General features: G+C 39.9%; 1 protein-coding gene across 1 annotated transcript in view; it reads left to right on the forward strand.

Moving 5' to 3' along the window:
- TBC1D22A (TBC1 domain family member 22A) overlaps positions 1–24,749 on the forward strand; it is a 504,456-nt gene that overhangs the window by 247,918 nt on the left and 231,789 nt on the right. The window contains exon 9 of the mRNA XM_063446790.1: positions 16,277–16,389. Within this exon, the coding sequence (XP_063302860.1) occupies positions 16,277–16,389 (113 nt within the window). The remainder of the gene's footprint in view (positions 1–16,276; positions 16,390–24,749) is intronic.

Below are 24,749 nucleotides of genomic sequence, written 5' to 3' on the forward strand. Positions count from 1 at the left end.
CTGTGCCTGCATGTGTGTCAGTGTGTGTCTGTGTCTGCCTGAGTGTATATGTATGTGCATGTGTGTCTGTGTCTGTATGAGTGTATATGTGTCTGCATGTGTGTCAGTGTGTATATGTGCATACATCTCAGAATCTCGCCAACACTACACACAAATTTCAACGTCAAAACTACATACAAACCCCACCATTATATATAATAAAAAATAGGACCTACCCCGGGAGCCAAATGTTCTAGGTACGCCCCTGCTCCTCATGGAGATGCATTAAATCAATCCATCTCTATGGGGAAAGATTAGTGTCTCCATGCTGGGCGTGGAGACTCTGAATGCCAGTGCCACACATTGCGCGGCACTGACCCAGGGATCACCTCTAGTGCCCGTCTAAGTGACTGCTAGTATAGGTGTTACTAGGCAGTAATGTAGACACTGCCTTTTCTCTGATAAGGCAGTGTGTACATTTAAATGCCTTCAGGGACAGGCTATAGACACCAAAACAACTATGTTAAGTTGTTCTGATGACTATAGTGTCCCTTTAACTTCCCCATTTATTTTGTGGCATGGTAATGACATGATTGCTCTTAAAAAGGCCAATTGGAAGGCAAGTAGAGATTCAGTGTTACGCCCCATGGCACGCACCGTGTCAGAGCACGGGGTAAGCAAAGAGCATGCACATGTATTGTGTACATCAACTGATCACATATAGTATTTCATTGTCTTATTCAAAGCAGAAGGGCTAGATTTTGGGTACATCTTGTACTGGTCATACATCTTAAAGGAACACTATAATGTTAGGAATAAAACATCTGTTTTGCGGACACTATAGTGCCCCTGTCCCTGGTTCCCCCACTGCCTTGTTTGCAATAAAAACATTTAAAATTAAAGGATTTACTCATATTTTTCAGCACCAATCCTCCCTCTGTGCTGCTTACCTCTACATCACTGAGGAGACACGGCCCACTCTGTAATGGTCAAAACCAATGCTCCTCATACCGGGACATTGAAGGCCTAATGCGCATGCGTGGTTAGTGCCTCGCGTACATTCAGGCTTTCTCATAGAAAATCATTAAATCAATATTTTTCTTTGGGGCTTCCGTGTCGTGAAAGAGTTTTACTTGGTCAATGCCGTGGAAGCCTTATTAGTGGCTGTAATCCTGCAATGTAAACATTGCCCTTTCAAAATAAAATAAAACAATGCCGTGTTTTACATGAAGGTTTAAACAAACAGGACCACAGTGTTTTCATTGAGATAAAGTGGTCTGAATGACTATAGTGTCCCTTTAAAAACGGTTTGTAGAAAAGAAAAACCAAGAGCAGCCCAACAAGAACACACTCCTCGCATTATAATACGCTGCAGTGGTTTTGGTGCTTTGAATGAGCATTTGATTAAGCACACGTGTAAATAATACAGACACCTTGAACAACAGGAGATTCTTGTTGGGAACCTAATGAAGTGGCTGAGCAAATATAGAAGACAATCAATATCTGGCCAGACGGAATGGTAACTGAACTTTTAACTTTGTTGCAGCATTTTGGAAAGCCCCTGCCTGCGCCCCTGCCTGCGCCCCTGCCTGCTTTAGCAATGATTATATAACCCCATGGACAAAGTGAGATCCATAAGGAAACAGTTTGAATTGTTGTAAAATAATCTATCAACATCAAGCACTTTGCAACAGTAAAACACAAGATACATCATAAATGAAATATCCTTTATTTGCCTAATAGTTCTTTGAGAATTTGTACGTCCGTGCTTTTACTGGACAATTCATAACAAATAATAGACCAGAGAGAAAATTTATTGATAAAATGGCATCAAACTGCCACCAGAGATGATCTATTATAAACATTACAGCTCTTTGTGGCTGAATGCCCATTGAATGCCTGATAGCTCACAATGAAGAGCTTTAAAATACAAACACAAAACAAAACCGTGAATTATTACGCAAATAAAATGGCCGTGGTTTGCTCTTGTGGACATATTTGAGGTTGCAATATATATTTTGTGTATTTACAATGGAAACTGTAGTAGGGAGTACTTTAAAAACAATTTCCCCCCCCTTATTTTAAATAAGTCCCTGTATTTAAATGCATGCGCTCCTATTTCAGAAACCCTCATTGCACCCTTTGAAAGGTCTGCTTTCAGTGTTATAATAACAGTTTTTATTTTCTAAGTGCCTTTTATACTGAAAAATATGTACTTGTTGTGGTGTAGTTTTCTCTGGACGTTTATGTAGACAGTTTCGTATTGCACTTTTATATGTAGTTTGGCTTTATCTGTGTTTTTCATTCTGCAATGGTTATTTGTCTTGTGACATTGGTTTTTGAGCGTTGACCTGTGCTTTCAAGTCTGTGCGATCCCATTTTTTGGGTTTTATTTATTTATTTTTTCCCTGCAGTATCTTTCAGTTCCCTTTTGTATTTTTGTATTCCACTGGATTGTCCTTTCAGTCTATCATGGGCTATTGTAACTGTCAATTCAGAAAAGTGCATTAAAGGGATATTAAATAGAGCACACGCTTTTACAAAATGCCTCATTTAATATAGAACTGAAACATATTAATAGGCCTCCGTCAAGAAACTTGTGAAGGTAAAATGGCCCTTACTTTTGGTAATAGCTGAATATTGTTCATTGGACTTTAATCTGGTATTCCATGACAACCGAAAGAAATGGCATGCCATTTATTGTGTAGAGTTAAAACCAAAGAATATAGATATTGAAAGATAATGTTTTGTTTTGCTTATTGCTTGTTGGCATAGAAGGTGTAGGCTTTCCTATTTACAGGTGGGACCAAATATAGCTCATTTTAATTTCGGTTTCTGGAAATGTAAAGAGGCTCAATAGGCACCAAAACTTCTGTAGTCGTTACTGTGCTTTAAGTCCATGTGCCAAACTACGATAACCACAAACCGTGAACCATTTTTGAGCAGTTCGAAAACACACACAGAAAAAAAATCCCAATCTCTGCGTCCGCAATCATAAATTCTGTGGGAGAAAAGATGATGAAATTGTGGGAACTGTAAATGAGAAGAGGACTGAAATGAGAGGGACAAAGGGACAAGGGAGAGTGAAAGGGGCATACCATATTTTCACTTTCTTTTGAAATGTGAGATGCCCCGTTATTATTCTGGACAGAGCACCCTGCTTCGATGATTATTGACATGTTCTTTTTGCCTTGTTGAGTTCCTTGTCATTGATAAGTGATGCTGTTGGGGCAAAAGGTAATACATTGCTTGTGGACGTCAGCTGCTCAACCAGATCCATTTCCATCTGTCAATATCTACAGGTTCTCTGATGCAGATAGGCTTGGCAAACTTGGCAGAATTGTACCGAGAAGTTTACAAAGTAATGTATCCTGTTTATGTTTAGTTTCCCTTTGACTTTTTGCAATGTATTAATGTAATTCCAAGCTTTACAATGACTGACTAAGCATTTCTCATGGCCAAGTTCCTTTAGTATCTTTCATGGGATAAACGCTTGCCAATGCACAACTGTTCACGCTACACAGTTAATTTATAATTTAGATCTCCTTTCAATACATTAAGGATTTTTATTGTGCAGAAAATATGTTGTAATCTTGAACATTAAAACCAAATCCTATGACACAAACGTAGTTTACATTTACAGTAAAGAAACAAGAAAAATCTGAAAACACATTTGTGAATATGTAAAAACATCACTTATCAAGATTTGGCTTTCTTTAAGTTAAGCTCCACTAAACCACACATCATGTTCTCTTTTTCATAATGACATTTAACTATCTTTATTTGCAGATTCAGTACTCAACTACTCTGTGGAAAATGGATACAACTTTTTGAAAAATAGATGTTTAATCTTTTCTTCTCTATATATGTAAAGTGTGCGTGTATATAATTATATTTATTTATTTATTTTGTTAAAAACATAATATGCCATACTTAAACTCCACAGTATCTACTGCTCTAAATAAAATTGAAAGATTATTGATAGAGATAAATAAATGCAAGATTTTTGACCAAAAAGGACAGTCTAAGATAAAAATGAAGCTAGTTAATGTTGGTGTCCCTTACTTGCAATAAGTGTCCTGTTACCTTTTAAAAAGAAAAATGAAAACAAAAAAATACATATAAACTAACCTATTACATTAGATGAGATCATCTGTTCCAGATGCAGTCTCCGTGCTCAGGCAGTTAGATATTTCTCCTAGTTTTAGTTCTGATCTTTGGAGTGTCCCTTTAATTTATTATGCTTTGACAAGCACTGGCTTATTAATTGCTTCAGAACGGTGATGCCCAGCAAACCCCAGGTGTGTAGTTACCTGGAACCTTAGGAAAAATCTATACTGTTTTGTGGAATCCCACACTTGACTGGCGATGTTTACTAGCCATACAAATCTGTCATGGAGAGGCTGTGCATTTTACTGCTCCAACATTTGCCAATAAAGACCTCAATTTGATATGTTCTGATTTTCAAATGATTTAATATTTTTGGATAAACATTTAATTTCTTACATCGGTTACTGTAAATATCTCCTGGTCTCCCCAGATACCATACTGCCTCTCTACAGTCCGTTATGAATACTGTTGCCAGGTTTATTTTTTCACTCCAGTCTCTTCTTTTACACATCACCCCTGTGTCGTTGGCTTCCTATACCCTATAAGATTAAATTCAAAATATTGTCTCTCACATACAAAGCTCTCAGCAACTCTATCCCCCGCTACATTTCTGAACGAATTCCTATGTTCGACTCTTCTTGATTCATTTGCTTTGGTGGTGATCCCCTTTCTGCTGGTTGTACCCATACTGTTAACTCATTCTTGCAGAACTTCTCACAGAGAGCTTTGTTACTATAAAACAGCCTGCCTCCCCATATCAGTTTCTCCATTTTTTATTTGTCTATATAGGTGTAATATATATATATAGTCATGGGTACAAGAAAGTACACTCTCTTTGAATTCTAGGGGTTTCACATATCTGGACATAATAACAATCTGTTCTTTAGCAGGTCTTAAAATTAGGTAAATTCCACCTCCGATGAACAACACATGACATATTACACCATGTAATGATTTATTTAAAGAGAATAAAGCCAAAAAATGGAGAAACCATGTGTGAAAAATTAAGTACACCTTATGATTCAATAGCTTGTAGACTAGAGCCACCTTTACCAGTAATAATGTGTAGTAATCATTTTCTGTAGGACTTTATCAGTCTCTCACATCATTGTGGAGGAATTTTGGCCCACTCTTTATTACCTCGTTGCTTCAGTTCATTGAAGTTTGCTGGCATTTGTTTATGCACAGTTCTCTTAAGATCCCGTCACAGCATTTCAATCAGATTGAAGCGTGGTCTTTGACTGGGCCATTGCAACACTTTTCAGCCATTCTGTTGTAGATTTGCTGTTGTGCTTGGGATCATTGTCCTGTTGCATGACCCAATTTGATCAAACTTTAGCTTTCGGACACATGGCCTCACATTTGACTCTAGAATACTTTCATATAGGCAGGAGTTCATGGTCGACTCAATGACTGCAAGATTCCCAGGTCCTGTGGCTTTCTCCTAGCAACCCTTCCAAACAAACCATACGTGTTCAGTCTTTGTGTAATTGTATTGTCATGGACTTTAACATGCTAACCGAGGCCAGTAGAGTCTGAGATGTAACTCTTGGGTTTTTGCAGTTTCTCTGAGCATTGCACGGTCTGACTTTGGGGTGAATTTGCTAGAATGTCCATTCTTGGGGATATTGACAGCTGTCTTGAATGAGTTCCACCTTTGAATTGTCTTTCTCACTGTAGAATGATAGACTTTAAATTATTTGGAAATGGCCTTATAACCTTCCCAGTTTGATGGGCAGCAACAATTGCTTCTCTAAGATTATTGCTGATGTTGTTCATCCACAGCGTTGTGTTAACATATACCTGAATGCTCCGGACCAGCAAAGCGCTACATTACTTGGTGATGATCAATTAATTAAGGGCATTTTATTAGCAGCAACTGTCTACTACCTGGCTTCTTAATTCCCATGGAAGCAGTAAGGGTGTACTTAGTTTTTCACACATGGCTTCTCCATTTTGGCTTTATTTTTATAACATCACGACACCGTGTAATATGTCATGTGTTGTTGTTTATCTGAGGTTGTATTTACCTAATTTTAAGACTTGCTAAGGAACCAATGATTTTTATGTCCTCACATGTAAAACCATAAAATATAAAGAGGTATATATAAAAGAAAGTAAATAAGCAATTGAAATGGCTTAACACAACGAATGCTTCAAGTGGTTTCCCCAAATTCAACTGAAAATGCAACTTATAATGACTTTCGCTCAAAGCATTTGTTGTGTTGAGCTGTTTCAAATGCTTTTGATTTGATCATTGCAAACAGCTGAAAGTCTGTACATTTTGGGGCTTGAATAATTTTGATTACGACTGTATACATACATGGTATGGGTTTTATAGGAGGAGAGTGATAGTCAATCATGCTTTTAATATCTGGATCAGTGTTGCTTTAGGTTTTAGTGTGGTCTCATTATAAATCCATTTCCTAAATGAAAACAAGCAGAGATAATGAACGCCTTTCCTCTCTGCAGAATAAAATGAGAGCATTCCTACTGTCACTAGCTACAGAGATAAGATGTTACAAAAGAAACCGCTCAAATTAATGAATTGCTCTCCAACTATTTCAATTGAATGTCTTGAAACAATAGCATTACATAATAATTAAATGACATTATGAAGCTTCTTATTGTATGAAACGAAAAATCTCGTTTGTGTATTTTTTTTTTCTGTTAGACGTTTTAATTTTCTTTGTACTTCTTTTTATCAATCTTTTTTACCTGCTGGGATTTGCGATTTATTTTTCCCTTGCCACAATACATCTAAAATCTAAGGCTTAAGACAAACTTCACGTCCTATGGGAGATTCCATTTATGTTTCTGTATCCTGGACATGAAAGACAGAGTCAACAGAATAGAATATATTGTATCTTTCCCTTCAAGATGTTGCTGTGTCTACAGTACATCTGTGTTATTTACATGCAAATCATACAAATAATCTGTGCAGCGGGGACAACGTTACTTCTCGTGCTAAAAGGCTAAAAGAGTTTAGATTTGTAAACATAATTCATTCATTTCTAACTCTGTCTTTATTCCCATATATTAGCTGTGCCCTTCAAATATGTATATAGCTGTGCTAGTGTTAATCATCAGCTTTGCCTCTAATACAGAAGCAAAGGCAAAAATAAATAAAATATATATATTTAGTAGCTGTTTATTTATTTTTTTTACCAAAGAGTCCACATGCTGACCTGTCTACTTATAAGGGGGTAGGACAGAAGTAGTTTGTTTTACTTGTTGCCCTCCCTCCATGTCTGCCCCAAGAAATTGCTGGATGTGACTTTATAAGTGTTACCTTAACCCCATTAAGGACCAAACTTCTGGAATAAAAGGGAATCATGACATGTCACACATGTCATGTGTCCTTAAGGGGTTAAAGGAACAAACACTACAGCTTTAGGAATACAAATATGTATTCCTAAAACTATAGAGCCCTAGTCACCATTTAGGTGATTAGGGCCCCGTTCCGCTGTGATTTAATGGTTAATTAACCATTTATTTGCTTACCTTAATCCAGCGCCGGGCTCCCTCGTCACTGGTGACCTCTCCTCCTCCATCAACGTCAGATTCTGAGTGGAGCCAAATGCACATGCTTGGCTAGAGGCATGCACGCATTCAAACCCACCCATAGGAAAGCATTACTCATAGCTTTCCTATGGGGATGTTTTTTGACACTGGACTGCGTGAGGACGGTCAAAAAAGTGCGATTTACTCCGTGTAACTCGCGAAAGCGGCCTCTAGTGGCTGGATTGACCCTGCAGTTTCTCTGAAACTCTGTTTTCAGCTGCAGGGTTAAAACTAGGGGGACCTGGCACCAGATCACTTCATTGAGCTGAAGTGGTCTGGGTGCCCATAGTGGTCCTTTAATGCCACGTGTTTTATTCTGGTTTATTTTATTTTTTTTAAATCAGGTTCTCCATGAAACACAGGAGGCCTATACTCCTCACGTGTTTCATTGTCTAGTCTGATGGGGAATTACTGGGCAGATTATTTTTCTTTTGTAATGATCCACACAACATGACGTGAGTACTTCTCAAAAAAGGTTCAATCACTAAAACTGTTTGTTTCTGTTTAGGAATGAAGTAAAGTTGCCACATTAATATCACAAAGTTGTTGTTTTTTAACGCTAATCTATTTTCTCTTATATTGATATTTCCATCAGTTTAACAGTGGTTAGGATGATTTTTATTATGGTCGTCAGTTGTAGTACTCTACAAAATTAAAACCAATAAATATGTTCTGCGGTAGTATTTTCGTTAGCATATTTCAGGTTCCCTAAAGGGACAATATAGTCACCAAAACATATTTAGCTTAATGAAGCAGTTTTCGCTTATACCTCATGCTCCTACAGTCTCACTGCTCAGTTCTCCACCATTTAGTAGTTAAATCACTTTCTTTATGCTGCCCTAGTCACACCTCCCTGCATATAATGTACACATCCTTCCTTAACACTTCTTGTAAAGTGAGGAATAATGTTTACACTTCCATTGTTGCACAGTCTGGTTTAGAATGTATCTCCTGCACTGTCAATAGCTTGCTAGGCCTTGCAGGAGTCTCCTGTGTGTGATTAAAGTTCAATTTACAGAACAGGAGATGGAAATGTCTAGAGTACGATAACATCTAAATAAAAATGAAACCATTTTAATGTGTCCTGTATGCCGTGTCAGTCACAGCCAAGTGTGTGGATAGGACTGCATAAACAGAAACAAGTGATTTAACTCCTAAATGGCATCGAATTGAGCAGATCCATGATCTAAACACTACAACTGCTTCATAAAGCTAAAGTGGTCTTCGTGACTGTAGTGCCACTTTAAAAAGTCATATAAATGCGAGCAGTAAAATCCAAATAATTAGGACAATGCCGTGCGTTTCTTTTATATGTTTATTATGCTGTTCACAAATGGTTATTCTTCCAATGCCAACATTGCATGTTGCGTTATTCTCAGTCCAACAAATGCCAATGACCACACAATAAATTCACGGTTATTTGTAGACTTTTGTAAAAGTTAAATTCTGCCATAAACAAAAATCGATTCGTACGAAGCAAAGCCATTTAAATTCACATATGAAGAAATGAATTTGTTAGTAGAACGGGTTCTTTTCTGTGGATTAAAATGCTTTTGATTGGTAAGAATCAATATTTATTTATGGACAAAACTAATTTTTACACATGTCTAGTTATTTGCTAGACTCTTAACGTGTTGGGTATTCGCCAGGAAATTGCTGATTTATGGATAAAGAGGTCAAATTTAGTCCGCAAAGCCAGCAATGCATTTCAGTATTTTAGTCTAAAATCTGCCGTAGTTCCTACTCGTGTTCATTGTCATTACATTAGTGATGCCTTCTAGAAATATTTGCTGATTAATTCATTCATTCCTGGGGAGTTTCTTTATGGATTTATCTCCAACAGACTTAGAAGAGCCAGTGAGATCTCAGAACATAGATCCACTGTATAGTGATATGTAGGTCTGTGAGCTTAGTGTAATTATCCAGCTATTGACGGGTTTGTAATCAGTGTCATAAATTGTATTTATGCTTTATACTAACTGCGACATGTCTGCGTTTTAATCACTGCCACGTTCTCTAACTCATCTCAGGAGTCTTGTACTGTAATGAAATTTTAATCTATACAGAACACAATTTAAAGGTTTGCTTTACTGCTATACATATGTAGAATGATAACCTACAATTCATGTGGATGTCGGCATTTTTATGATTATTTTTTTTTTTTTACAAAGTGATATAATCTCATGTTTATAAATCAATGTCTTCTTACACTTTCTAGTTACTCTATTGTGCTCTTATATTGAAACATATACAGTTTATTTTAGCCTCCGAAGGACCCGATGACATTCTATTTTGTCATACGCAGTGCAGGACCTTAACGCAACCCGATGACGTTCTATTTTGTCATGCACAGTGCAGGGCCTTAACGTGACCCGATGACATTCTATTTTGTCATGCGCAGTGCAGGGCCTTAACGCGACCTTATTACATTCTATTTTGTCATGCGCAGTGCAGGGCCTTAACGCGACCTTATTACATTCTATTTTGTCATATGCAGTACAGCGCCTTAATGCGACCCGATGACATTCTATTTTGTCATACGCAGTGCAGGACCTTAACGCAACCTGATGACGTTCTATTTTGTCATGCACAGTGCAGAGCCTTAACGCAACCCGATGACGTTCTATTTTGTCATGCACAGTGCAGAGCCTTAACGCGACCCGATGATGTTCTATTTTGTCATGCGCAGTGCAGGGCATTAACGCCCGTTGTTGGTGGGTACCGTCATGTATTAAGAGTGCCAGCAGAGTTAAATCCCTGCAGGTACCAAGAAGCCCCAGGCATCATTGGATACCTGAAGATCCCCTCTGTCAGTTAGTGGCCACAGGCTAACAGATAAGATATGTGCAGCGATCACAGTGATTGTACTCAGCCGTGGTGATTCTGAGCCTGCTCCCTTAATAAGGGAGACCTCCAGGCACTGAAAAGACCCTGCTCAGGTCTCTCTGCATGTCGCTATGCCCAGTGATTGGTGCTGGCATCTGCAGCATTAGATGGGGATTTATTTACCACTCGTACAGAGAGCTCTGCACTGTGTGAGCTGGGAAATGCCTCTGCTGATGTCAATACTGACATCAGCAGAGAGAATCCCTCTGAGGTAGGGTTATGGATAGGATAATGATTAGGATTATGGATTGGATTAAGGGTTGAATTCAGAAATCCGCATCGCCCATTGCTAATACTCTGCTTTGCTATCTATACATAAAACATGGCACCCAGATCAGCCATCTCACGAGCTGCTGCAAATGAAGTAGAAATAGTAGATTCCTTAATTCTTTATTTTGCCATTCCACTTATGAATCTTTCTTCTTCATGGTGTCAGTGGATACTTTATAAAGAACAATATGTAGTCTTAGATCTGTCATACACTTGTATTTCATAGTTTGAAGAATTTGGGAGATACGTGTGGCATAAGTTATCGTTTGTGAAAAGGCCACACAAATCGGGGTGCTCTCTGATGGGTATGAAGGTGCTATCTGGATATAGATATATCGATGCTGTGAACCTAATGCATGGAATTGACTCTCTACCTATGGACTGGGCATTTAAAGTCATCTTTATTGTTAAAGAAACGTACTAGTTCATGTTCGACCAATACCATTGTTTCTCAGCTGTTCTTTCTTACTCTGTGAAAAGCCATAGGCACGCAACGAGTCTGTCTTTCCATGCCTATGAAAGTAACCGTGCAGAGTCAGTCTTAAAGCGACTCTGTCACCTTCTGAGATCTTAGCATCCAGCTAGTGATTGCTCTGCTTGTATCGAGGTGGCCCGGGGGTGCAGCAGAAGGTAGTTTTTACCTTCCTGAAAGAGTCCCTTGCGGGGTCTGCAATCTTTTCCAACAAAGTCATATTCAGCTCATGGCGCTTCATCTACCAGGAGCCCACGTCATGCTTGCACGAGAGTACAACACTGATATCAATGGAGGATCCCACGTGGCCGCAGGATCCTCCTTAGAAAGTGACAGCTGAGGACTTGACAAAAGACTTTGTCTTATAATATATTCTGATTGGTTTTTTTTTTTTTTTCTTCAGTAACATTTGAACAGTTTTGAGCATTTCATAAAGATTTTAGTTCAAACTAGATCAAGCGTGTTTTCAAGTATACAATACCATATAAATAAAAAAGAAAGAAAAAAAAAAAACTTTTTCCAAAACGGTCTTTTTTTAAAAAATTGTATTTCCTTTTTTTTTTTTGTGTCTTATAATATAAAAGATTTTAACAAGTGGCTGTTATGTAATATTTCTTCCATGTATTTCAAGCGCAACAATTTACCAAACATTTAGCAATTTGACCCAGTTTCTTGCTTACACCACACAGAGATTCTTTCACTGAACACATTTATATGACATTCATAATAATTGTAACACTTTGTGTGAGCTTTACCCCTCGGGGATTGCAAGGCTGTACACATTGCTGATTAGATTCTTAGTTTTTAACCCCTCGGGGATCTTCTGCAAGCAGTCTGTGTTCTAGACAGGAATGAACAGTTAGCTATTGGCGTTACTTAGAGCATCAGAGTCTGTCAAAACGGCGAATCACTTACTGTCGTAGAACAGCTTTTTTCTCAAGGCTACGTTTTTGCTGTCTTTTATGCTTTACAGATAACTTTATGCAAAGCTCTAATGGAGATTGTAGAAAATAATATAATTTAAATAACAACATGTATAGGGAAAAGACTTCTGATATTGACAGATTTGTAATTCTTTGATGATCTGGCACTGACATGTTTCATTATATTATTTGTATTATAGGTAAACAGATATGTCACAATTGTTTGCTGCATCTTCTTTTATATAAAGTATAATAAAGTATAATAAAGGCATACTTGTCGACTTTGTCAAGGTGACTTTCTGTGTTTAGTTTGAGAGATAGTTGTAACAATTTATTTACTAAACTGACAATTCTGAATAGTTTACAGTTGTTTTATATTTGATTTTATGCCAACGTGAACTAAGTCAAAACTATTTTTAAACTCCCTCGCAAATTCATTAAAATTCCCAAATTCCCAAAGCGCAATACAACGTATAAGAAAGACAATGATTTGGAAACACGTCAGAAAAGAGGAAAAAAAAAGGAAAAAAATGGTGGAGCAGCAGTTAGCAGAAAATGGCATTTTATACCTAACTCCTATATACTGTGTGTCCAAGTTGTCTTGTTGGAAATACTTGTCTGTTAGTTCTCCACCTCTTGTACTGTGCTGTGGTATTTGTTGGCGCTTTATAAATAATATTCATTTTCCTTTTGACTAAGCTCTTCCCTATATAAGAAACTTTGAATCATTTTCCAGTTCTCTTTGTTTGTCGCTTTTTGTAAAACAGATTGTAGACCATTATATACATATGCCCCATGATACGTGCAAATAAGGAGTAGAACGTTAGAAGAATCAGACACAATTTGCAGACTCGAAACCGTGAGGTGTCACAGTACTGTAATAGAACCGAATGCCATCTTTGTAAAGGGTTACTCCATGGAGTCTGTATGTGCAGTGTTTCGGGTACTTTGGGTGTCATCACCCGGCACAGAACTAGAGTTCAAGACTGGGTAGTGTAAGTTCTGAAGCTCTCAGCCAATCCATAAAAGAAAAAAAAAAAAAACAGGAAAATATTTCTCGCACCATGGCTTAAAAATGTCCAGAAGTTTTACATCTCTTGTTCAGCATAAATAAACTGTATTTAATAACGTTCTAATATATGTGGAACCTTGCTGGTTTTATTTGTAATCTGTGCTAATTAAAACCTGTAATATCTGCAGCCCGGCTTCTTAAAGCCCAATTTGTTTAAATTCCTTGTTTTTACAGTCGGCATCTCAACATGTAGAGTTGTGTTTACGTGTTCTATGAAGTGCAGCAGGGAATTCATTCTTGTAGTTTGTTATAATGCATCTATCTGTGCTCTGCACTCCAGTGCATCTTCCTCGACGTGATTGTGCACTGCCCAGTTGCTTTGAAGATGTAAGCAGATAAAATAAGCTTCTTTTCTTTGATACTGACCTAGTTTGTAGTGTTTCAAAAGCAGTCATCTGAAAACTGTTATAAATCTGATTCATCATAGATCTGGTATAAAAATATATATTGAGACTAAATCACTCCTTGTGGTAAGAGAAGCGTGGATCTTGTTACCTGGATAACGGCCCATCTTTAATTCCTATCCTAAAAGCAGTTTGTGGTCATTTCCTAATTCGCTGCCACCCTGCCCTTGTCAGTAGTCCGTATATGCAGTACTTTTATCTATACCATAATATAACTATGCGGAAAGAGAGACCCGCATTTTGTTCCTCCTGCTGTGAATTGCACTTAACGTAATGTGCGTGTATTTGAGCAAATAGCCCCAGTGTTGATTCCATATTAATGGTGTCCACAGATAGGCCTATTTTACAGGATAAAAGCAGAGTCCTTTCATGTTCCGCTGCGAATTGGCTCTGAAGCAGGAAATGGACACGCGCCTCTTACTGTTTACACCATTTACCTGGAACACGCGGACAAGACATGAACCACAAAATAAATAAAACTAGAAAAAAAAAAAAAGAATAAAATATGTTTACATTTAAAAATGATTCCATATTTATTTAAAGTATTTGCCCAATTGTATATGATATGGGGGGGCGGAATAGATGTTCTACTAAAAAAAAAAGTGAGCAATATTTAATTATAATTCATGTTTAGAACCTATTGACATGGTGGAGTACACAAATCTTCAAAGTGGTGATGGTGCTTACAGTGCCACTTTAAGTACAGTGCTTATAGTCCCTTGTTGTTCTTGACAACATTTCCCAAGATGCCCAGCCAATATTTGGCACTTGATCTTCTGAAGACCGTTTTCATGTAGTTCAGTCGACAAGGGCTGGTATTGATGGGGAACCATTGTGTTTTGGGCCATGAGGCATTCATTCTTTTTATTTATATTCCCTTTTTTTTTTTTTTTTTTAAGATTCCATAAAATTCAGAGCCGGGGAAATGGCAATATAAATGCAATGATGATGCAGCAGAAGGAACAAAGATAGATGAACAGTTACCTAGACGATTACAGGGAGAGAAAGTTTCCAAGTAAATAGAGAATTCACAAAAAGAAAGTACGGAAGGATAAAATGTAGAAATAAAATAAAGAGATAAAAAAGGGGGGAAAACATACTTCGGGAAGGGGCATGAGGCAGGGGTCGTTTTTGACCGGGTTTTATGCTTTTTATTACAGAAATAGGTGTAGTGAACATGGATTGATTCAGTAGGTTGTAGTTAAATAAAGGGACAATACATATTTAACTTTTTTTACATTTTGTAATAGCGGTGTAACATGTAACAAAAATATACACCCATTCTGTGTTCCTTTATCTGGTGCAGCCGGTGTCAGCTACCTGAATGCATGTGTTTTTCCAACTCACTGGGTTTGTTGAACCCATGATGTCAGGAGATTTGTGATGGGTAAGGAAGACCCTTTCCCAATGTATGTAACTTGGTGCAATAAAATAAAAATGTTTATGCCAAACCCTGGCAACAGGACACATTTTTAGGCCTCCCAACTGTCCCAATTACTGCAGGACAGTCCTGATTATTGGAGGGTTTCCAGTGAGGCCATGTTAAGGGGGGGGGGGGGGGACATGGGCAGCAGGAATAGGGGAGTGGGGGTGCCACACTGCCATGGGACATTGTTGTCAGCACTCGGTATGTGCTGAAGTCAGTCATCCAATATGCACAGAATTATAGGGATACAGGCTGTTAACAGAGCAGAATATAAGACATTTTAAAATAAAGGAAGTCTCTTTACAGGAAGTGTTTGGGAAGGTTTTGCAACTACTGCTGCATAAACATTGTGATCAATCTAGCAGAGCATTGTACATGATCTGTACACCAAATTCATTCCATTTAGCGAAACTTGTATTGGTTCCTATAATGTAATTTGACAACTGGCCAGTGACACTGCCGGAAGTGGTGTTACCCCTTCTGCAGCAGAATAGCTAAACGCTGTGTTTGCAGCATTTCATAACAAAATTCTGCACACTCAGACTTGATGCACCATGACCACTTCAGACCACTGAAGTGCTAAGGGTTCTTGGAGTAACCCTTTAAAAAAAATAAATAAAAAAATAATAATAATAATAGTTCTTTGTGTGTCAAGTGTTACATATATATTTTTTGTATTTTGGGTCACTTGAAATCTCTGCAAGTCTGCAGTCGTTTTATATCTTTAAAAGTAAAACGTTTCGGGATGCTTCTGTAATGTATCACAAGAAATAACAGACGAATGGTTGGAAAATAAATTAAACTGTATAATCTATTTTGTTTTATGACATATATAGAGTTGCAAAGGGATGGATACTCATGTTTTTTGTATCACATAAAACATTTTTTCAGATGACCTTAAATTAATTTCCCTACTATACTGACTGGCTGACTAGTAGCCAGTTTTAATCAGAATTATTTAATTACTAATTACGTTTAAAGTATAGCTCCTTCTCCCTTTTTTTGTTATATTGAGGGGAGTGGCATTTTGATTTAGAGCATCTTACACGTAGATGCTATTTACGGTCCTGCCATAGGCATTGGCATCCGCAAATAAACAAAACCCGAGTGTTTTTGTGAATTACCATGTATAACCTTGCTTTATTTATTCTGCTTTCCTTTCCATTTCAGCTGAAGAAGAAGACGTGGAAAATTTTGATGTTTCCAGTCTGCCCGAGGAGGTGCTGCGGAACATCGAAGCTGACAGCTACTGGTGCATGAGCAAACTGCTCGATGGCATTCAGGTAAATTGATTCCCCCCCTGTCCTCATGCATTCCGTATAACTGATTTATATCTTGAATTTGAACTTCTGTTGGGGCCCTGGAAAAAAATACATAAGCTGAGAAATAAATAAATTGGGAAAAAAAAACAAAAAACATTGAGGAAATGTGTCTACATTTTATTATTGGCTTCCAAAATGACAAATGTTTTCACTTGAAAATCTCAGTGCTCACTTAATGCAGCTCGCAAGCCTGGCTCAAGGGACATGGTACCCTTCATCGCCAAATATTAGAAAGCAGTGAAATCGGGGGCGCAGGATTGGTTAGTTTGTTGCATGTTTGGAAGTAATTTAAGGCTTCCCATAGGATTCTCAAGACATCATAGTTGCTTTTTTTAAGTCCATGAAGGATTTTTTTTTATTTTTTTTATTTTGCATGATGAGCAATCTGATATATATCTGAATTAATTGATTTACAATCCTACTTAAAACTATGATAAAATTGGAAATTCACACTTCTTTCCCAAAGTATTCTCTATAGCGTATTGCTAAAGATCTCTTAAATCATGCTGTGTGACCGGTGACATTGATAGATTTATAAAGGAAATATTTGTATTTTACACATTTACAAGTTACATTTACAAGTTATTCACCTTGGTCGGATAAAAAGCCGAGCTGACCTTGCTTGGAATTTAATCTGTGACCCAAAGCAGTAATGTGTTTATGCATTGATCGACTAGACCTTGACTAAGGTCGGCATATTTTAAAAGGGCAGCAGATTTTAGAGGGCCACTGGGTAATACTGGTAAGGTGCAGACACTTATTAGTTTGTGTTTGTAGTTTAAGCCGGGCTCTCAGCATTTTCAGTTTTGGCCCACGCCATAGCTGTGGCTTTTGTGCTGCCTTATCTACAGACTGAAAATAAACCATCAAGGCATCAATGGGATTCAATCACCGAGAGCATGATTGAAGGGTAAGGGGGCAATGCTAGCCAAACGGCTTTCTAAAGGGGATACCTGGTCCCCATGCAGGCTCAGAGCATCTTTCCAATTTCCCGGCTAGTTGGCAGGAGGAAGCCGCTTATATTGCTTCCTATGGTCCGCTATTAATTACAAACAGGTTTCCACCTGATGACCTAAGGCACTGGGTGCCTTTCACCCGGACCCTTCGTTTTAGCTTTCCTCTGGTAATGGGTGGATGTGCGATCACTTGGCTGGACCTGGCACAGCATAACCCTAATTACACAAACGGCTACACTCTCTCTCTGTGATAACCGTTAGAAATAGCTTTCTACCAGTATCATGTAGCTCCTTCACCTTTTACAGCTCCTTTCTCCGTTTTTTGTTTTTTTCTTCTTGTTCAATGTATACGTTTTTATTGCGGTTTTACATACATTTTAGAGTGCAGGTAGAGTAGAAATAAGTCTCCATAGTTTTATTTTTATTTTATTTTTATTGCTCTCTATCTTCAGAGGGTTAAAGAGAAATTACTGCCTTCAGTAATAATTTCCTCTTTAGCCATTTTGTTTGGTAGTCGTCTGTAAAATATCTGAAATTGTTATTAAATGTTTTATTTGTTTAGGATACATTTAAGAAGGAATACGGCAAAGAATTCTCAGCATGGAAAAGTACGAGCTATTAAGACTGTTTTTTTTTTCCCTGTGTTTTATTGATTAGAAAATCATAAAAGTGGAGCTGAAAGCAAGCTTTTATCTCAAAGTACTTTTTTTTTTTTTTTTTTTTGCATGCTTTTTCATCCCGTTGCTTTGATTTTTTTTTTATGTTTTAAAGGGGAATTATATCACAGGAATTACTCTGAGAATTACCTTAAAAAACGTTTAAATTTTTTTTGCAGTCTTAACAGTTGGAGTATCTGCGTACACACCCTAGATTCCTTTTTGATCATTTCTTATTTTATTTATGACACATCCTATATAAGTTAAATTGATTATCTTGTTCCTGTTTTACATAACAGGTCTGATTTTGTTTATATAATTTGTAGTCTATATGTCAGTGGCTCCAGTCTACACCTCATGGCACATTATGAGTCCATGTTTTGTCAATATCCCCATTTAAGCTGTATTTTCAAATGCATACCATCTGCCGGAATTCTCAAAGGGATACTATAGGCATAAAAACTTTAGCTTATTGAAGTTTTTATGGTGCTCAGGTCATACTCCTGCAGTCTTACTCAGGGTCAGCCTTACACCATTAGACGCCCTGTGCGAAATGTCTTCATGGCACCCCCCGTCCCCCCCTCACACCAAGTTGCCTTTATACAGTCACACACACAGGCACAGGCAGACAGTCACACAAACAGTTACAAGCAGACAGTCAGACACGCTCCGTTACAGGCAGACCGTCACAGAGCCAAACACACAGTTACAGGCACACAGTCGCGGACAGTTACAGGCACACAGTCGCGGACAGTTACAGGCACACAGTCGCGGACAGTTACAGGCACACAGTCGCGGACAGTTACAGGCACACAGTCGCGGACAGTTACAGGCACACAGTCGCGGACAGTTACAGGCACACAGTCGCGAACAGTTACAGGCACACAGTCGCGAACAGTTACAGGCACACAGTCGCGAACAGTTACAGGCACACAGTCGCGAACAGTTACAGGCACACAGTCGCGAACAGTTACAGGCACACAGTCGCGAACAGTTACAGGCTCACAGTCGCGAACAGTTACAGGCACACAGTCGCGGACAGTTACAGGCACACAGTCGCGAACAGTTACAGGCACACAGTCGGGAACAGTTACAGGCACACAGTCGCGGACAGTTACAGGCACACAGTCGGGAACAGTTACAGGCACACAGTCGGGAACAGTTACAGGCACACAGTCGGGAACAGTTACAGGCACACAGTCGGGAACAGTTACAGGCACACAGTCGGGAACAGTTACAGGCACACAGTCGGGAACAGTTACAGGCACACAGTCGGGAACAGTTACAGGCACACAGTCGGGAACAGTTACAGGCACACAGTCGGGAACAGTTACAGGCACACAGTCGGGAACAGTTACAGGCACACAGTCGGGAACAGTTACAGGCACACAGTCGGGAACAGTTACAGGCACACAGTCGGGAACAGTTACAGGCACACAGTCGGGAACAGTTACAGGCACACAGTCGGGAACAGTTACAGGCACACAGTCGGGAACAGTTACAGGCACACAGTCGGGAACAGTTACAGGCACACAGTCGGGAACAGTTACAGGCACACAGTCGGGAACAGTTACAGGCACACAGTCGGGAACAGTTACAGGCACACAGTCGGGAACAGTTACAGGCACACAGTCGGGAACAGTTACAGGCACACAGTCGGGAACAGTTACAGGCACACAGTCGGGAACAGTTACAGGCACACAGTCGGGAACAGTTACAGGCACACAGTCGGGAACAGTTACAGGCACACAGTCGGGAACAGTTACAGGCACACAGTCGGGAACAGTTACAGGCACACAGTCGGGAACAGTTACAGGCACACAGTCGGGAACAGTTACAGGCACACAGTCGGGAACAGTTACAGGCACACAGTCGGGAACAGTTACAGGCACACAGTCGGGAACAGTTACAGGCACACAGTCGGGAACAGTTACAGGCACACAGTCGGGAACAGTTACAGGCACACAGTCGGGAACAGTTACAGGCACACAGTCGGGAACAGTTACAGGCACACAGTCGGGAACAGTTACAGGCACACAGTCGGGAACAGTTACAGGCACACAGTCGCGGACAGTTACAGGCACACAGTCGGGAACAGTTACAGGCACACAGTCGGGAACAGTTACAGGCACACAGTCGGGAACAGTTACAGGCACACAGTCGGGAACAGTTACAGGCACACAGTCGGGAACAGTTACAGGCACACAGTCGGGAACAGTTACAGGCACACAGTCGGGAACAGTTACAGGCACACAGTCGGGAACAGTTACAGGCACACAGTCGGGAACAGTTACAGGCACACAGTCGGGAACAGTTACAGGCACACAGTCGGGAACAGTTACAGGCACACAGTCGGGAACAGTTACAGGCACACAGTCGGGAACAGTTACAGGCACACAGTCGCGAACAGTTACAGGCACACAGTCGCGAACAGTTACAGGCACACAGTCGCGAACAGTTACAGGCACACAGTCGCACACACAATCACAAGCAGACAGTCACACATACTCGGTTACAGGCATGCAGACACTTACCCACGCTGATAGGCACACACACATTCAGTTAAAGGCAGATAGTCACACATACAGGCACAGGCACACACAACGGCACAGCTACATCAACACACAAAATTGGAGTCACACACAGTTACAGTCGCACACACAGGCAAACTGTCAGACACAGGCAGTCAGTCACACACACACACACGTAGTTAAAGAGACAGTCACACACACAAGCAGGCAGACAGTCACGCAGAGACAGCCAGTCACACACAGGCAGGCAGGCAGTCGAACACAGGCAGGCAGTCGAACACAGGCAGTCACACACATACACACAGGCAAACAGCCCCACACAGGCAGGCAGACACACACACACACAGGCAAACAGAGACTTACCTTTTCCATTATGGCTGGAAGGGGGAGTGGATGCAGTTGGTTGTTGGGGAAGCAGGGACTCCTTCCTTCTTCCCTCTTCCTGTGCAGCAGTTACCAGGGGCTTCGGGTAGGTATTAGCCCAGTCTCTGCCTCGTGATAAGCCTCGCCCCTGCTGCTCGGTAAGCCCCGTCCCTGCTGCCTTGATTTTTATTTTTTTATTTTTAGACCCGGGTGGAGAATAATTAATCCTGCCACCCAGCCATGTGCGAGCTGTGTAGGCCACATGGCACCCCCTGGTCCATGGCGACCTGTGCTGCCGCACAGCTCGCACACCCCTAAGGCAGGCCCTGGTCTCACTGCCCATTTCTCTGCAATTTAGGATAAAATTAACTTTGTTTATGCAGCCCTAATCACACCTCACCTGCATGTGACTTGCACAAGTTCCCTAAGCACTTCCTGTAAACCTCAAAAAATCTCTAAAGTAAACACACTGTACAGATTGAAAACAAAACCATTTTGTTTTTATGCAGCTGGTATATCATTAATAGAACTGCAATGCTGGTTATGTATGTTACTTCAAATTAGGTGGAATTAGTGAGGTTGGCATGTTAGGAGTTAAGGGGAATGAAAAAGAACATAGAAATTGTGGAGGTATCTACCTGATTAGTTCTGACTTGGTTTTGCTTTTTATGCAAAGTGTGATGTGCTGGTCTAACCAAGATATTTTTCTATTAAAGCCGTAGCTGTGTGATGACATTCTGATTTAACAAAAAGCAAAACTGTGTTAGGTGTCCTGTGACAATCACATGTTAAACAAGACACCATGGACAACCAAGCCCTGTTTGGCCGAGCCAATGAAAGTTTGAATCTCCCACTGATCTTCACCTCTCTGTCTAGACAAGACCAGGAAAAAGGGCTGGAGTAATGGCTGTTTGCTTCTTCCATGGCACCAGCTGTGTACGTTGCCCTCCTCCAGGCATCACTAAGCAGGAAACCACGGTTCTAGGCTATTTGGCTATTAAATCCTCTGCTCTAAAGCAAGTTCCAAAATAATGCTCATCCTGAAAACATTAGCCATGTATGCAATGACAGATAGTCTTAGAATAAACCAGCCTTAAAAATATAAAATGACGCTTACCTCGATATTATTTTATACTTGATTAAGTAATAGTAATCATAAAGTTGTATCCCGTATCATATCATAGTTCAGGGTTAGGTAACCTTCAGCACTCCAGATGTTTTGGACTATAAACCATAATGTTCTTACAGCCAAAATGCTGGCAAAGCATCATGGGAGATGTCCACAACATCTGGAGCACTGATGGTTTCCTACCCTGATCATAGTTAATGAGCCAAATTTGAGTCAGATGTGTTATATGTTGTGATTTCCAGCAGCTCTTTCAGTGACTATTGTATGATACACCATGCAGGTACATGTGCAAGCTTTGGTCATACATAGAACATGTAGAGCGCTCCCTGGGTATGGATGAACATCCATCTCAAGCCTATAGAGCACCAAAGAGTGTGCCTCACACCTGTCTAAACTGGAGGAGGAGAGAATGAGATGGTAATTATAGATAGAAACAAGCAAGAGTTATGGATGCTGGAAGGTTACAGTAGGAAAAATAGTATGGAGAATTGATACATGAACGAAGAGAGTGGAAGGGGAAATAATTTTGGAAGGGTTAGGGACAGTGGGTAAAGTTAAAGTAGGAATATTCGGGGAAGGAGGATTTGGAAATAGAAAGTGACAGATTGTGTAGATCTGGATATGAGAATTGAAACCAGGCATAGAGTAAGGGAAATACACATGCAGACTTTGGATAGAGTGTGTGAAACATGAGGCTGTGAACGAACTTGAGGAAAGGAGAATAGAGCTGCAAGAAAAAGGGCAACGGAAAAGAAAGTAATTTAATTGGGAAGCACAGTGTGTATGTGAATAGTCTTTATGATACATTGTTCAGTGTATAGACCAAGGCATTTATGGACCATCGGTTTAACCCCAAAGTCCAGTATCCAGCACCCAATCACTCTGCCCCCTGACCTTCTGCTGCTGAGAATCTTGAAAGAGGAAGTCTTGACAAGGAGTGCCGCTTATTGGGCCGAGAGCATCAGCTGATGCTCTAATCCAGTCATTAAGTCCCCATTTACGTATATATTTTTCTCAAGCCTTTTTAGCTACTTATTGGCTTAGAGTAGGGGTAGTCAACCTTTTAATACCTACCGCCCACTTTGTATCTTTGTTGAGGGTAAAATTTCCTTACCGCCCACCAGTGCCGCAGAAACTAATTATATAGCGCAAGTGCGATTTCAAAATAAAAAAAATATATATGTGTCTGTGAGGTGCTGTGTGTGTTTGTGTGTGTGTCAGGGGGCAGTGTGTGTGTTTGTGAGGGGTGTAGTGTGTGTTGGTGTATGAAGGGTGCATAGGGTGATGGGTCTATGCTGTGTGTTATGCTCCATTCTTCTTACATTTTACCAGGGAGGTGGGACATAATGCTGCAAGCCCCGGTGGTCCAGTGGTGGGATATTCACTTTAGCTTGCAGCTCCTCTGGCTGCAGGCCCACTCTCCTGTCCTCCCGCGAGCACAGCACTGTATTGGAGCGTTGCCATGGTAACGCGTGACAATGCTCCTACCAGCCTGCTCGCGTGAGGAACAAAGGCCCTTCCCTCCCTCTGCTAAAAACTAAGTACCAGCAGGCTGGTGAGGAGATCTTTGAGAGAGGGCTTAAAGAAAGGATCTCCCCTTCCGGTCATCGAGGCCCACGGGGCGTTTTTTGCAGAACCCACCACTGCCCACTTGAAATCCCAAGCCGCCCAGGGACCCCTGGCTTAGAGCATTGGCTGATGCAACTTATTGACTTAGAGTGTCGGCTGGTGCTCTCAGCCAATCTGCTGTGCTCCTGACTGTGGATTCCTATTTCAAGATTTTGAGCAGCAGCAGGATATGGGGCAGCGTGATCGGGCTCTGGATCCTGGACTATGATGTCCTAAAGCGCTAAAGTTAAGCGGACACCAGGGACCTCTTAGCATCTTAACATCTCTAATCCAATGAAGTTATTATGGAGCCCAGAGTGTTCCTTTAACTGATACATTGTTTGTCCTATTTAATCTTAACTTTTATGAATCTGGTTTTGTATAACAAAACCATGAAATAAGAAATAAAAAAGTATATACAATAATTACTATTCAGTTGATTTTAATGGAGTGGAATTTTTTTTGTGTGTCTTTTAACCCCTTAGTGACCAGACCGCTTTTCAATTTTCTTACCATTAAGGACCCTGGCTGTTTTTACATTTCTGCGGTGTTTGTGTTTAGCTGTAATTTTCCTCTTACTCATTTACTGTACCCACACATATTATATACAGTTTGTCTCGCCATTAAATGTTCTTTCTAAAGATACCATTATTTTTTTAAAACACTTTTTCTAACTTTGACCCCCAAAATCTGTTGCGCATCTACAACCGCCAAAAAACACCCGTGCTAAATAGTTTCTAAATTTTGTCCTGAGTTTAGAATTATCCAATGTTAACATGTTCATAGCTCTTTTGAAAAGTTATAGGGCTATAAGTACAAGTAGCACTTTGCTGTTTCCAAACCATTTTTTTTTTCTTTTTCATTAAGCAAGTTACATTGTAACACTGATATCTGTCAGGAATCCCTGAATAACCCTTCACATGTATATATTTTTTAAAAGAAGACAACCTAAGGTATTAAACTTGGAGTATTTTTTTTTACTCTTTTCATGCAACAATTTTACCACCAATCTATGCCAAAAAAAAACTTGGTGATTTATTTTTTGAGACACATAGCAATTTAAAGGAACACTATAGTC

Source organism: Pelobates fuscus, chromosome 3, assembly GCF_036172605.1.
Source record: "Pelobates fuscus isolate aPelFus1 chromosome 3, aPelFus1.pri, whole genome shotgun sequence".
NCBI classification, from domain to species: Eukaryota; Metazoa; Chordata; class Amphibia; order Anura; family Pelobatidae; genus Pelobates; species Pelobates fuscus.